Source organism: Barbatula barbatula (assembly GCF_947034865.1).
Source record: "Barbatula barbatula genome assembly, chromosome: 19".
Taxonomy (NCBI): domain Eukaryota; kingdom Metazoa; phylum Chordata; class Actinopteri; order Cypriniformes; family Nemacheilidae; genus Barbatula; species Barbatula barbatula.
The window spans coordinates 16,369,416-16,382,774 of NC_136782.1; the positions used below are offsets into that span (position 1 = coordinate 16,369,416).

At 38.2% G+C, this 13,359-nt stretch overlaps 1 protein-coding gene across 4 annotated transcripts in view; it reads right to left on the reverse strand.

The window, feature by feature from the left end:
- Window positions 1–994: 994 nt before the first annotated feature.
- The window catches only part of nf1a (neurofibromin 1a), a 51,908-nt gene continuing 39,543 nt past the window's right edge, over window positions 995–13,359 (reverse strand). For 2 of the 4 annotated variants that reach the window (XM_079481303.1, XM_079481305.1), the window contains 17 exons: window positions 12,934–13,148; window positions 12,480–12,541; window positions 12,131–12,272; window positions 11,690–11,791; window positions 11,384–11,524; window positions 10,303–10,429; window positions 9,431–9,562; window positions 9,216–9,348; window positions 8,950–9,107; window positions 8,737–8,859; window positions 8,544–8,662; window positions 8,353–8,453; window positions 7,725–7,867; window positions 7,570–7,616; window positions 6,944–7,160; window positions 5,006–5,059; window positions 1,001–3,796 (listed from right to left, as the gene is read on the reverse strand). In XM_079481303.1, the coding sequence (XP_079337429.1) occupies window positions 3,654–3,796; window positions 5,006–5,059; window positions 6,944–7,160; window positions 7,570–7,616; window positions 7,725–7,867; window positions 8,353–8,453; window positions 8,544–8,662; window positions 8,737–8,859; window positions 8,950–9,107; window positions 9,216–9,348; window positions 9,431–9,562; window positions 10,303–10,429; window positions 11,384–11,524; window positions 11,690–11,791; window positions 12,131–12,272; window positions 12,480–12,541; window positions 12,934–13,148 (2,159 nt within the window). In that variant the 3' untranslated portion in view covers window positions 1,001–3,653. Of the gene's footprint in view, window positions 3,797–5,005; window positions 5,060–6,249; window positions 6,328–6,943; window positions 7,161–7,569; window positions 7,617–7,724; window positions 7,868–8,352; window positions 8,454–8,543; window positions 8,663–8,736; window positions 8,860–8,949; window positions 9,108–9,215; window positions 9,349–9,430; window positions 9,563–10,302; window positions 10,430–11,383; window positions 11,525–11,689; window positions 11,792–12,130; window positions 12,273–12,479; window positions 12,542–12,933; window positions 13,149–13,359 lie in introns of all 4 variants that reach the window. The other 2 variants (XM_079481307.1, XM_079481304.1) reach the window with 2 other exon arrangements.

Genomic DNA, 13,359 nt, shown 5'->3' on the forward strand with positions numbered 1-13,359 from the left:
GATTTCATCTTTATGGACATAGGGACCACCAACCCAGCGACCCCTGATATGAAAGCGCATTATCAGTATAGCAGATTGGTATAACATTATGAAATTCATTAGTTTTTTATTCTATTACGTCTATAAAGGTTTTTTATGTAGGAAGACAGATGGAAAATAATTAGAAGTTATCTTCTATAAAAGGGAAAACGCATTGATGGCCTTACATGCGAGATAGCAAATACATTTTGACACTTGCCCCATGAAAGTATTGTTATTCTTTGCACAATTATTAATATTTGATATTTGATATTCGTTTAAGGCATCATTATTATTATTAGACTACATTAAAATGTGAAAATAAAAATGAAATTAATTGACCGCTTCAGAAAGTGTAAACGATGCTGGGGTAGATCTTCCATTTTTTTTAACACTACAACAAAATACAACCAACAAAACATTTATTAACCAACATCAAAATGAACATCTTAAAGATTTTATATAGGCCTATATAAGACTAAAAATATATAATAAATAAAAACTGGAAGTACTTCTAGAGCAGTGTTAACATCTTGCGAAGTGGTCTGTACACTTTAGCCTAAAATGTTGATGCATGTCATTTTGCATGGTAAAGAAACCTTACCAAATGCTATGAACATCTGAGAAACAAAGTTCAGCAAGAGCTGTAAGAATCAACATAAAATATTGTAATTATGTAATGGTAACAGGAATCAACATGACTTCTGAGAGTTGGATTGACTTTGGTTGGTTGTGTGTGAACATTTCACAGTATAAATATTGCACCTAAATTCTACTTATAACAGGCAACATCCCTACCAAGGCAACCATAGTGACACCAACATAATGGGTTAATTAACGTAATAAAATGTGTATCTCAATGTCTCACACAATAACAGAGGTTGCTGAACAAAGATTTTCCAACAATTTACTGATTTCATAGATAAATGTAACATGCGAGTCGATTTTAATGTACTAAAATATCACTTAACATGTTAACAGGGTTGAGGGAAACTTTTATTACGAACACTGGTATAATTTAATTGCCATGTTATACATGTACAGCAACTAACCGCTTTACAAAAAAGCAAGTAATACAATATCACATATATTTACACTTGTATTTATATACCTTCCAATTTTACACAAACATATTTACAAGTGACAAATACATTGTTTACAGATGATCAATGCAATTAAAAATGCGGCATATGCATCAGACAAACACACATCTTGAATTATATAAAATAAACCACGTTTTTAGTTTGTTTATGATGAATACATAAGACAATTTAGTCACATATGATTTAAAAGGCTTTTAGGGGCATGTCATGTGTCTACCAATCCTGTAGCCTTCATTATTATCTTAAAGTAATACGATCAGACATCCAGAGGACGCATCTGATTTAGTCAGTTATAAGAGCAACGCAACATTTCAGATTCAATATACAGAAGTTATATTCTGGTTATTCAGAGTAATGGACGAGAATAAAATCTCAATTGGGTCGCTGATGTTCCTTCATATTTTCTGTTTTGAACACACACCAGGAAATTTGACATGAATTAATATTGCATTCCCTATTACAACATGGAAATCAGGAATAAATATTTCAATTCTATTTCAGGTTTTGTTTTTGATCAAACACATAGCATTATGAAATCAGCTGTTAGGAATATTGTTGCGGTAATATTTAGTGCACTAAAATACAAAATGTAGAATAAACAGAAGTGTTTGGATTGTAGTTAAGTTGTAAAACAAAAAGCAAAGTAAATAAAAAATGCACAAATGGAACAGAAAAGACGACATTGATTTGGTCCCAATTCCAAGAGTGAAACATGAAATTCTGGTACTCGTGTATGAATTCATTAATCTTTAGGGAACAAACCAAAATTATGCACCCGTCATTCATCTTCTTTAGTTATCCAAGATTCCCTTTAATAAGTAACACAGAGCACATCATTTACTTTACCTCCCTTCCAATAAAACAACCCAAAATAATAATAAATGAAATGGAAATTTTGAATGGGTTTCCTGTTTGTTACCATATACTGAACCATTTCCCATTTAGTTTTGACTAGACCGTCATTGAATGCAAAAATAAATTGCACAGACCAACAAAATTCCATTTCACAGCCATTGTGAACTCATGTTAATGTTATCTTATTCCTATTTAACCCTTAAATGGCACATTTTTGTTTAATTATGCAAAAAGCCACAAGAGTCTCTGTGTGAGATATTCATGTGTTACAAGCTGTGTGAAAACCACATGGAAAAAACTATTTTAAAGTACATAACATAGACAGACATAAAAATATACAAAATTAAGTTCACAACAGTTTCTTCTCAAAATATTGCAAACTAGTCTTTGGTGCAATGTTACCATGTCAGTGTGTCGTGGGATTCATGTGCCACTTCCTGTGTGAGACTAGTGAGGAAACAGTGGGGAATTGTAAAGTAAAAAATCCAGATCACACGCTTTAATTATGTGAAATTTCTACACACACATAGTGTTCAACAAAACATATTGCACCGCGGGGAGACAAAAAAAATGAATTATTTTAATGGCAATTTGTATTTGATTTGAATTGGATTTGACGTTCTAATCTCCATTACATCGTCCAACTGTAATTGTAAACAAAGCAGAATTTCTATGATGAAAAGGACGGAATACTACACGTCTCCCCCATCTGCTCTTCTATAATCTTGTTTTGACTGATAAAGCAACGACGATCGCAAAGCAATACCTTCATGGGATTTCTAAAAGGATTATCTCCATTTACAGAATAAATATTTCCATGTTGCAGTATGATAGCTTTGTATCTGATGGTCAGATGGTACTGTTTACACTGGAGTAACGTATGGACATGTTACTGTATATGTTAAAGCCGCAACATGTTATTTTTTCATAATTAGTACCTGTTTTCTCTTCCTTAACAAGGTCTTGCCTATTTTACAAACTATACACAGCTGAAAACCCTGACAAAGGCACACAATGGATAAAATCAGAACCCAAAACACGTGATCGTTATTCTCGTCATTAATATAATACACAAATAATCTTTCCGTGGTTGGGATCACAAAGACGTCGGATCTCAATCTAGTTTTTGTGGATATGAGGTCCTCAACCACTGCTCATCCATCTTAAACGTGGTTCCAAGACTACAAGTAAAAAGGCAGATCATGCCGGGCCAGCATAATGAGGCTGCAGGTCTCCGCACAGTTAATATTGGTCATCCGTTCGCATGTAGTGGTTGTTTAAATCAGTTTCTCGCTCATGTTTCATTCAGACTTTAATAAAAGAGAAGTTTGTGCAAGTTGCAAGATGAAGAACAGAATGCCTCTCGGTGCAAGTTCAAAACGGGAGCTCGAAGCGGACAGGGATGCGCATTCGCGCCAAATCTTGCGTTTATATGCGGTCGGTCTCAAAACGACAGCGTTAAGTGCAATGCAGAGCGTTTCAGTGCAACCTCCGAGCTCCCCTGCGAGTCAGTTTATGCAAGTGTGTGGCGAGCTTCTGTCAAACCTGTATCTCTTCTTTCTTCTTCAAGACAAACGAAATCCCCAAGTGGTTCTTCATGCAGGAACCTTGTTAAACTGGACGGTTGAAAACAAAATGGATTCTGCGTGATAGCCAGGAACGTTTCCTCAAATGTTCTCAGACGATCTTTTTGATGCTTGGCCGTCTGAAGCTGCCTGCACTGCGTTGCTTTTGCACCTGGCTGGCTGACCCGTGTCTCGCTCGCCCACTGGAGGAGAGGCTGGAGGTGGGCGAGATCTCAACGTTCTCCTTGTCGATACCTGCGAGAGAGACATATTATATAACCACTGAATCATTACCTTCCGTGCAACACTGTCTTTTATTACATTACATACAAAATGCCTTCAAATGATCGAAAACTCCCAAAATCAACAATTCTGTCATCATTTTAAACCTGTATGACTTTCTTCTGCAGAAAAGAATATATTTTGATGAATCTTGGTAACCAAAAACCGTTGGTCCCTATTCACTTTGATTGCATGGACACAAAACCAATGCAGGTCATTGGGAACCAACAGTTTTCCTTTACCAAAATTCTTCAAAATATCTTCTTTTGTGTTCTGTGGAAGACAGAAAACCATACAGGTTTGAAATGACAAGACGGTTAGTTAGTGATGACAGGATTTTCATTTTTGAGTGAAATTTCCCTTTATGCTATCATGTCTGGCTGCAAATTCTGTACATACAAATATTAAACAGTAGGTGTCTCAGTGCACAAATGTGTATTGAGGGAAAGTTTCACGTCCAGATTCTGTAAATGGTCAAATCTTTGTAAATTACTAGGTAAATTACCAGCATAGATATTACGGCAAGTTTATGTGACCCATGCAACTGTAATAGTCAAATAAAGAGAGACTTTTCACGCTACACTTAAGCCATTTATAACCCCAAGAAAAAAACCGATGATCTGCAGTATACATTATATAGCGAGCAGAATGTGTTTTAATGTTTGTTGTTATTGACAAAACAGGAAACTAATCACAAACTGCCTGAACAATTGCCTCATTAATTCTTCTTACATGTTGTATAACCACCGTAGCTTTAAGACAGTATGTGTATATGCGTCAGAGGAAGTTTATTTTGAACACACAGTCCTGGAAATGCATTCAACCTAACAAACCTGACTACTCAGGACTATTTACTGACTCTGATAAAAAAATATGATGTACAGTATATAAAACGATAAATATAAAGTTAACCCAATGTTAAAAATGGCACCTGTGTGAAAAGTGCATAGCGACGCTTTCAAAACTGCAAATGTGATGTCCTATCATATTATGATGCAGCTGTCTCCGAGTATTTGGTTAACACCAGGCCGTTGTGATCTTAATTTCACACTTCTGGTAAAAGTAGCCCGTCCTTGCTTTGATCTGACAGTATTCCTGCAGCACGCCTACAATAAACAACCCTCCTGATCAGCTGCGAATGGCTACAACTGCTGTTTTCACACAATGGGGGTCAATGAGTACCTGGGAGGGCGAGGTGAGGTGGGAATACGGCCGACTTAGAGCAAGGCAGACAGGCTTCAAACAGAGAAAGTAGAAAAGAAAAAATAAAGACATGAGTGACACGTCCACAACTCAAAAGAGGACAGGAAGGACAGATGAATGGAAGAAACAGGAAATAAAAATGGCAGCTCATAAAAAAGTCTGACTTTTTTAAATCGTAACGGCTAACTTGAAGCTAAGCAGATGTTAATGTAAGGGCTGGGCGATATTTGGGATTTTTACAATTCAAAATGAAAAAGTCTAAACTATTGATTTTAATGCACATTTTTTATTATATTTGTTTGTTTTCAACGCACACAATACTTAATTTCACACCTAGCAGATATGCCAGAAAAATCTCAAATGTAAACTTTAGGATATTAAATTAAAGTCATTTAAAATATTTTGACAAAAAATGACATTAAAACAGTTAAATGTTCTTCCTTCTAGTGAAACGGTTTGTTAAACATGACTTAACTAAATGTTTTACTTCATTTGGTTTTTTTCACCAAAAAAACCTTGATTTTAAATATCTCTAACCACTTATTTATCTTGTCAAAAAATAGAAAAAGAGACATCATTTTGGTTATATTGCCCAGCCCTGGTTCAAGCGGTAGTTCACCCAAAAACAAAAAATCTGTCATTTACTCACTCTCTTAACCATTTCAATCTATATTACTTTCTTTCTTCTGCAAAACACAAAAGTTAAAATATTTAGAAAAAAGTTAGTATCCAAATACCATTGGTCCCTATTGAATTCTATTGTATTGACTCAAAAACAATGCAAGTCAATGGAGACCAGCAGTTTTTGCTTACCAACATTCTCCTAAATATCTTTTTTTGTGTTCTGGGTCAGTTTTACAGGTTTGAAATGACACGACCGGGAGTAAATGATGCCAGAATATTCCTTTTTGGTTGAACTGTCCCTTTAATATTAGCTTCAAATGCAAATTCAATTCATATCACAGAAGAAAAATGTGTGAGAAGTAATGTGACAACATTTATTTCATTACAGGGGTGCTTCCCGCTTCGTCTTGCTTTACACATAAATACCTCCGTTATGAATGTACCCTCTTTACTGGCCAATTAAAACTCAACAGTATCACACTGCCATCACTGAAAGAAAGTAAAGACAAGAAATAGGCACTGAAATAAGTTACCACAGTTGGCAAACTATAGAACTGGACATTAATTGCCCAACACAGCTCTATAGTTTAGATTTGTACCAGCTGATTTCGACGGCACCTCCTCTGTGCTTCGCGGATGGGTGAGAGTTGGGGACCGTCTATAAACTATAGGGCCCTCTGAATCGAAAGCACATTCCCAATGAAAAGGAGACAGAATGCAGTGAGGTTAATGAAGATACAAATGCAAAGCAAAGATGTAAAATGCACACACACACAAGCACTGTACATTTTAGACTTTGTCGCTGACTGACGAAAAGCCTGAGAAAGTTGCGTGTGAATTGTGAGCGCAGGTGCGAGAACGGAGCTTTTGGGGGTTTAAGATACAAAAGCAGATTTATAAATCTCTTATAGCCACAAATGGTGTGATGTGCAACATGTGTAAAAGTGAAGTGCTTAAGTTTTTGCTAAGGACGAAAACACAAAGATTAAACACTATTGCTAATAAAAAAAGTGCTGGGCCCATCCATTTTGGGGGCAAGTGGTGGTAACAGAGGGTATTACTTCGCCTTTTGGCAATGTTAGTCACAACTCCTGGTGTTAGAACAGTTATTTTGCCTCTCTCTCGTCACTAATCATCACCTTTATATGTGTGAGTAGCTTGTGAAAAGTGAAATCTGAAAAATGAATCAAACAACTAAACATCTCACTGCGTGCCTCAATACTTGTGTGCAAAAGTGAACAAGTGAGTAAACGTGTGTCATAATAGGCCGAAATGTACGGAGTGAGGACTGACCTGGCGAGTGTTGTAAGGTGGCGAGTGATGTCATGGAGTTGGACAAGTTGAGGTTGGCCGTGATGCTGAGCTGGCTCTGGACGGTTGGCGGATACGGGGAGGTGGGCGTGCGTAGTGACTCCTCCCCTCCCTCCTCCTCAATGCCAGGAAGGTAGTTGTCAATCAAAGCATCTAGGAACTTAACCACCAGTTCAGCATAGTCTGGAATTTGAGTTTGCTGGTGGAGAGAAAGCAAGAACTAAACCAGACCTTGACCCCTGACTTTCATTTGATCAAGATCAGCATAAAATAAATTCAGTATTGTGTTGTATATCAACCACAGCTAACCAAATATATTTGTATGAGATTTATCCCAAAAATGTATGTATTTACGTGACCAAAACAAGCGACAATGATTCAAACCCCACCGTATTGGCCTTATTGAAGATCCAAGGCGAAAATACATAAGCAATACATCCCTGCCTTATTAAAGCCCACGGCGGAACTGTAAGACAGTAATAGTCAGGACACACCGGATGGGTTTGGGAGATATTTGGGGAGGCCGTTTTGGTCAATAAATCTGCAAAGCTGCAGAGCTAAATTTCTTCTCTGCACTTGATCGGAAAACACAAGGCCGTTAATCATACCTTAGAGAAGGGCCCGGCAAACCTCCAGAGTCCATTGAAACCAAAGCCTGCAAGAGAGAGACATGGGTTGAAATTCATATTATGTGGAAAACCGGAGGAAGCACTTTAAACGCTCCCTTTCAGGAATCGTGAGAAAGCATTTGCCAAGCCTTTACTCTGTAAGCAGGATGGCTGGTACTGTGGGGGCGACTCCTCATGAAAGACCACGTTCTGAATGATGCCGTGGACCGGGTTCAGGAGGTTCGGGTCCTGGCACATGGAGAGGACGGTGCTGATCTTGGAGTCTAGCAGGTTGTGGCTATACGAGAGATACATGATGTATAAAGTAATGGCAAGGGTCAGCAAATCATAAAAAAGCCTCTTTTACTCGAGTGTTAATTAAGGGATCATGTATTATCGCAACATAAACCCTGATCAGGACCTAAAAAACAAAGCTGAGGTCCTAGTTGATGACGTACGAAGCCATATTTCTCATTTATGTTTCCATTAAAGTCAATGTGCTGGCTCTCAGTGTTAGCTTTATATGTACTTATGAGTATGAGAATGCATGCCTGTGATCACATTTCCATCTTTATTTATATTTAGCTATATAGAAAGGGCTACAATCCCTCAGCAGTCAGTTTTGCGTCCGTCTAGGCACCTGGTAAACTCCTATACTTCCTAAGGCTCTATTTGACTTCCTTTCTCAAAAAAAGAAAAAAAAATCAATCAAACGCTGGCATTGAACCCTTAATCGTTACAAATATGTTCAGAGCGGGCACAAGACTAATGGAGCTCACTTACACCACAGGAAAGACTTTGGGGAAAACCACACTGGCTTCGGCCAAATACTCGTACAGGATTCGCTGATGGAACTCATCTGTGGTGTATTTTACCAGCGTCGCCTGCAAAAAATATATTAACAGTTAAATAACCTCCACAATGATATACACAAAATAAAAAAATGATATAAGGAGCAGATATGGAGCATGTACCAGCACGGTGAGGAGCAGCGTCTGGATCTTTGGGTCTGTGAGAACTTTATCATCCAGGAGGACGTTTGACTCAGACATGGATACTTTCCGTAAATGTGAGTTTGCCATTCGCTGTGTTTCTGAAATGGAAAGATTATAATGTTTATGGCAAACTTCTCGTTTATTTTATATAGATGTGCCTGAAGACCCTTACCGATCTCATAATCATTTTCCGAAACCCGCCTCATCTTTGGAGGTGTGGTGATGCCCGATTCCATGTCTGGTCTCTTTGGAGCTTTGGAGTCTGATATCAGGTGATCAAAACTCTTTCTGGTGCCTGTGATACGACAGAATATGTGTTACGTGTTTATGAATATACAAACAAAACACTAAACTTTACTTCTACTACTATAGATTGTGTTCATACCCAGTAGTTTCTTTGCATTGGCCTGCGATGGCTGGCCCATGTCCACGCTCATGGATTTGCGTGGGCGAATGCTGGTCTGCCCCATGGTGGAGTACTGCTGTGCGAGGCAACGCTCTGACACTTTTGGAGAAGCCCAGGGCTGGTTTTCTTGCAGCAGTCTGACACATAAGATAGTGTTATTAGAACATACAAAATACGCCAGTAACATCAATACGGTGCGGTTGGAACAGGAAGCACATGTCATAAGAAGAAAACAAAGATCTCACCTGCATCCAGGCTCAGCATCATAGAGGTATGTGTCCATCTGAAAATTTTCCATGCTGACGTCTGAGAGCAGTAATGACTTCCTGTGTTTAAGACTGCAGCGGCTTCTTACTTCCTCGGATACTGTGAGCAAAGCTATAAAACAAACACATTAGCTCAGAATTTATTCCAGGTTCTGAATGTTCAGTTAGTTCAGGCTGTGCTTGGTTTAGGTTACCTGCCAGATAAGCGACGCTCTGGGTGTTCACCTCAAACTTATCACAGCTGAGGTGCTTTCCCACAAGTCCCAGGAGCGTGTGCAGGATACGAACTGTTCTTGCCACTGTAGTGGAGGAAGGATGTCTGTACCCTTCACCAGAAGACAGAGAAATCTTTTTTAGATTTAACTCTAAGGCATGACTAAAACTTGAGCGATTGACTGCAGTCGAGCCATTCTGTGACATTCAAATTACAGCTAAAAAACATTAATTGGTTTGTCGATACGTTACAAAAAATACAAGCACAGATAAGGCCCGTCATACAGTTGGAGAATTTCAAAAGATCCTATAGAGCCCTGGAGGTTGACGTCACGCAATCTAAACTCCGCCATTTTGGCAGGCATTCAGGAGAGCGCTAGAGCGGCTGCAGCATTGATATCGACAGGGGTCGAACAATATTTAAAACCAGACTGTTTAGAACTTACAATTTCAACATGGTGTACAGTTGCTGTGCGCCAGGATGCCAACACAGGCGGGGGAAACAAAAAAGGAACATGACAAAAGACCTTAGAAACGGATAAGAACCCATTATAATTTTTTACTTTGTCCACACTGGATGTGGCGCGGCACGCCGGTTGTGTCCGGTGTAGATGCGTTGTATGTCTTTTGAATTAAAGTGCGCAGTGAACTCTTTGCTTGAATGCTTTGAAACTCATGCTGGCGCCATTCATTTCATATTCGCTCCTGTGTGTCCTTGCCTGGCAGTATGGTGGTGTAAAGAGAATGGGTCACGTGACCTCCGGAGCTCTATTGGTGATAAAAAGTGGCATAAAGCCAGTGCTGACTTGCATAAAGCGGCCTGTAAGAACACCACAGAGCATCTGATCCGTACCTTTGAGTAAGTGCCCCACTAATGCAAAGTTGAAGTTGGAGGAAAAGTTAAGTCCCACAAAATGGTCCATTTGTTTACAGTGCCATTCCAGGGGCTTCCGGATCTCCATGAACACCTCCTCAGGGCTCTGCACATGAGTGAAACAATTCTATGAATAATAAGTAACAACAATGCTTTGGTTTCTAAAAGCACAATGCATTTAACTAAAAAACTGTCTAGTCTAGTGCTTCCCAAACTGTGTGCCCCCAGTGGACTGTAGCGGTACTGGAGGGGGCTGTGGCATGTTAAAATATTTAAAGTTATGATGTGTCCTGCAAAAGATTTAAGAACTGACTATATAGCTTCTGTTACACATGTAGATTTCCTTTGTAAATAGAATGCATCATTATGGATTACAAATACAATGCATTTATTATCATATCAGCACAAGAAAAAATACTTTACTATACAATGGTATTTACTATATTTAAAACTGTACTATACTGTAATATACTTTATTTAATATAGCAATATTCAAAAATACTATAATAACATCACATTTTAATACAATTTACTATAGTAAATAATTTAATTCTTTTATGTGGGATAAAACTCTCAACTGATAATTATTGTTGATTATTTAAAGAGACTATTTTATTGTGTTTATATATTTTACTTACTTATAATATACTACATATGAAACTGTAGTTAAATTTCTATCGCAAATAAATGTCATGTTGCAGGACACACAATTAACATGAAACCCTTAACAGATTATAAATGTTGATTATTTAAAGAAACTTATTGTGTGTATATATACTTTTTACTACCAAGAAATAAGTTATATGGGGGCCTTTTTTGTAAGTCTTTAGGGACCCTTACCCTGCTGAAGTTTGGAAAGCTCAGGTTTGGTCTGTTCACATTAAGAACACATTGACATTCACATTGTCGCTGGTGCAAACAGCCTTATGCAGAAACAAAGGACTATGGGAGGTCTGAACTGTAGACAGCCCAACCCACATTGATAACAACAACATTCTGGTTGAAGCATGCCTATTCAGTACGCGACCAAATGTGTTTAATATTTATCATAGTTCAGTACCTTATCATTAAACACCCGGAGGTTGTCCAGCGTGTGCAGGTTCTGCTCCAGTAGGGCGGTACCGGCAGAGTACAGACTCACTTCATCCAGCTGGAGGACGGCCACCGCCACCCAGAACAGAGCTTTATGCATCTGGGAATCCTGAACACCATTATACACATTAGCTTTTCTTTCCATCTAAACTAATGCACACACTCAAAATCCTAAATGACAACGTTACTATCCGGTTACATGAAAAGTGAAGTATTTGTTTAATGTTTAGACAGAATTACAAATGTTTTTTGAAAAACTGAAACATGACTGCACCTGATCGAGGAGAGGTTGTAGTTTGGTAAGTGCGATGACCGTGGCTTCTATGAGCACCTGGCTGTTGTAGTTTTCTGGACCCTTTAAGCAGCTCTCCAACCCCTGTGTGCGAACAGCATTCATCAGACAGCAGTTAGACTAGCGCATTGCTAAATCACAAGAACATTCTGCATTTACAAACTATTTCTTGAAGAAATTCTCTTCTCTATTCAATGAGATATATTGAAGGAAACTGCAGCTTTGGGAAGATCAATAGGAATAAGATATCTGCACATTACACTGGGATCGGAGAAAGAGTTAAAAAGATCAAAAACATAATAAACATATAAAATATAAACTAAATATCACCAAAAACCTTTGCACTGCTAAATTTTTTTTAGAAAGAGGTTGTTTGACAGAGAGGAGTTTGATGAATAATACAGAAAGAGAAGGAGTACAAACCCGGTCGATGCTGAGAAGAGGACTGGCTTTGCTGAGAATACGGATGATCTGTTTGAGCTGCCCGTGAGTCACACGCTTACTGATACAGCCGAACACCACCAGAGCTCGAGGCTGGAGTGATGGGTTGTACTGGAAGGCAAACCTATAAACAAAAAATACAACATATATCATAGATATTCAGTCATTATTTTAAGACAGAAGCGTTTGATCAATTTTGAAAGGAGTAATTCACTTCAATGTAAGTCCCTATTGACATTCCATAGTAATTCTTATTCCTACAATGGAAAGTCAACGGGGGCTTATTTTGAAGTGAACTACTCCTTTAAAACTACAGAAATTGCGAACTCACTTTTGAGCAAGTTCAGTCCACTGATCCAGCCATTTGCATCCGGGAATGTCCCTCATACAAGCCTGATGATAAAAAAACATTTGAAATACAAATTTAAGGAGCATCCATTAAAACAACTGGGAGAAAGGTTTACCACCTAATTCATATTCGTGACTCAATCTGTTAGTTTGTAATGCCCTGCCCACACACATCAGATTGATCATACATCCCTGTATAGGAATCATAAACTAAAATGTCCGTGGAACTCATGACCTTTAAATGATCGACATAGTGCTGTAAATACGCACAAAAGGACACTAACAGAGTCTGTATTGTTATATAAAAAAGTTAAAAGCTTTCATCTTCATATTATATTTACATTTATTCATTTAGCAGACACTTATCTAACGTGACTTACAAATGAGGGGGCATTTAAAATGATTAATAAGGTTTTATATTAAAAATAGCAACTGACCTCCATGATCTCCAGTAGGGCTTCCGTTACTGTTTCCAGGGAGGACAGAGCAAACGTCTCTCTCTCATAGGACCCGGGTGAGAACGATCGGTCCCTGTAGCTGGAGCGAAAGGCTATGACTGCTGCAGACTTCACCTTACTGATACCAAACAGCAGGTAGAACTTGGGCAGGGAGAACTCGGTCAGACTCAGACGGAGCACCTGTTTAGTTTCCTCTGCAGAAACAGAACCCAAAGTCATAGAGGTTTAAAATGGTTAATGACAGGAGGGTGAGTAAATGATGACAAACCTTTCATTTTTGGCTGGACTCTTTCAAATAAAAACTAAACTAAATTTAAAACTAAAAACATATTTAAAATAAAAGTAAACTAATATAGTATAAATATCAAAATGATATAAAAACCAAAGTGTAAGCGTAAAAACATC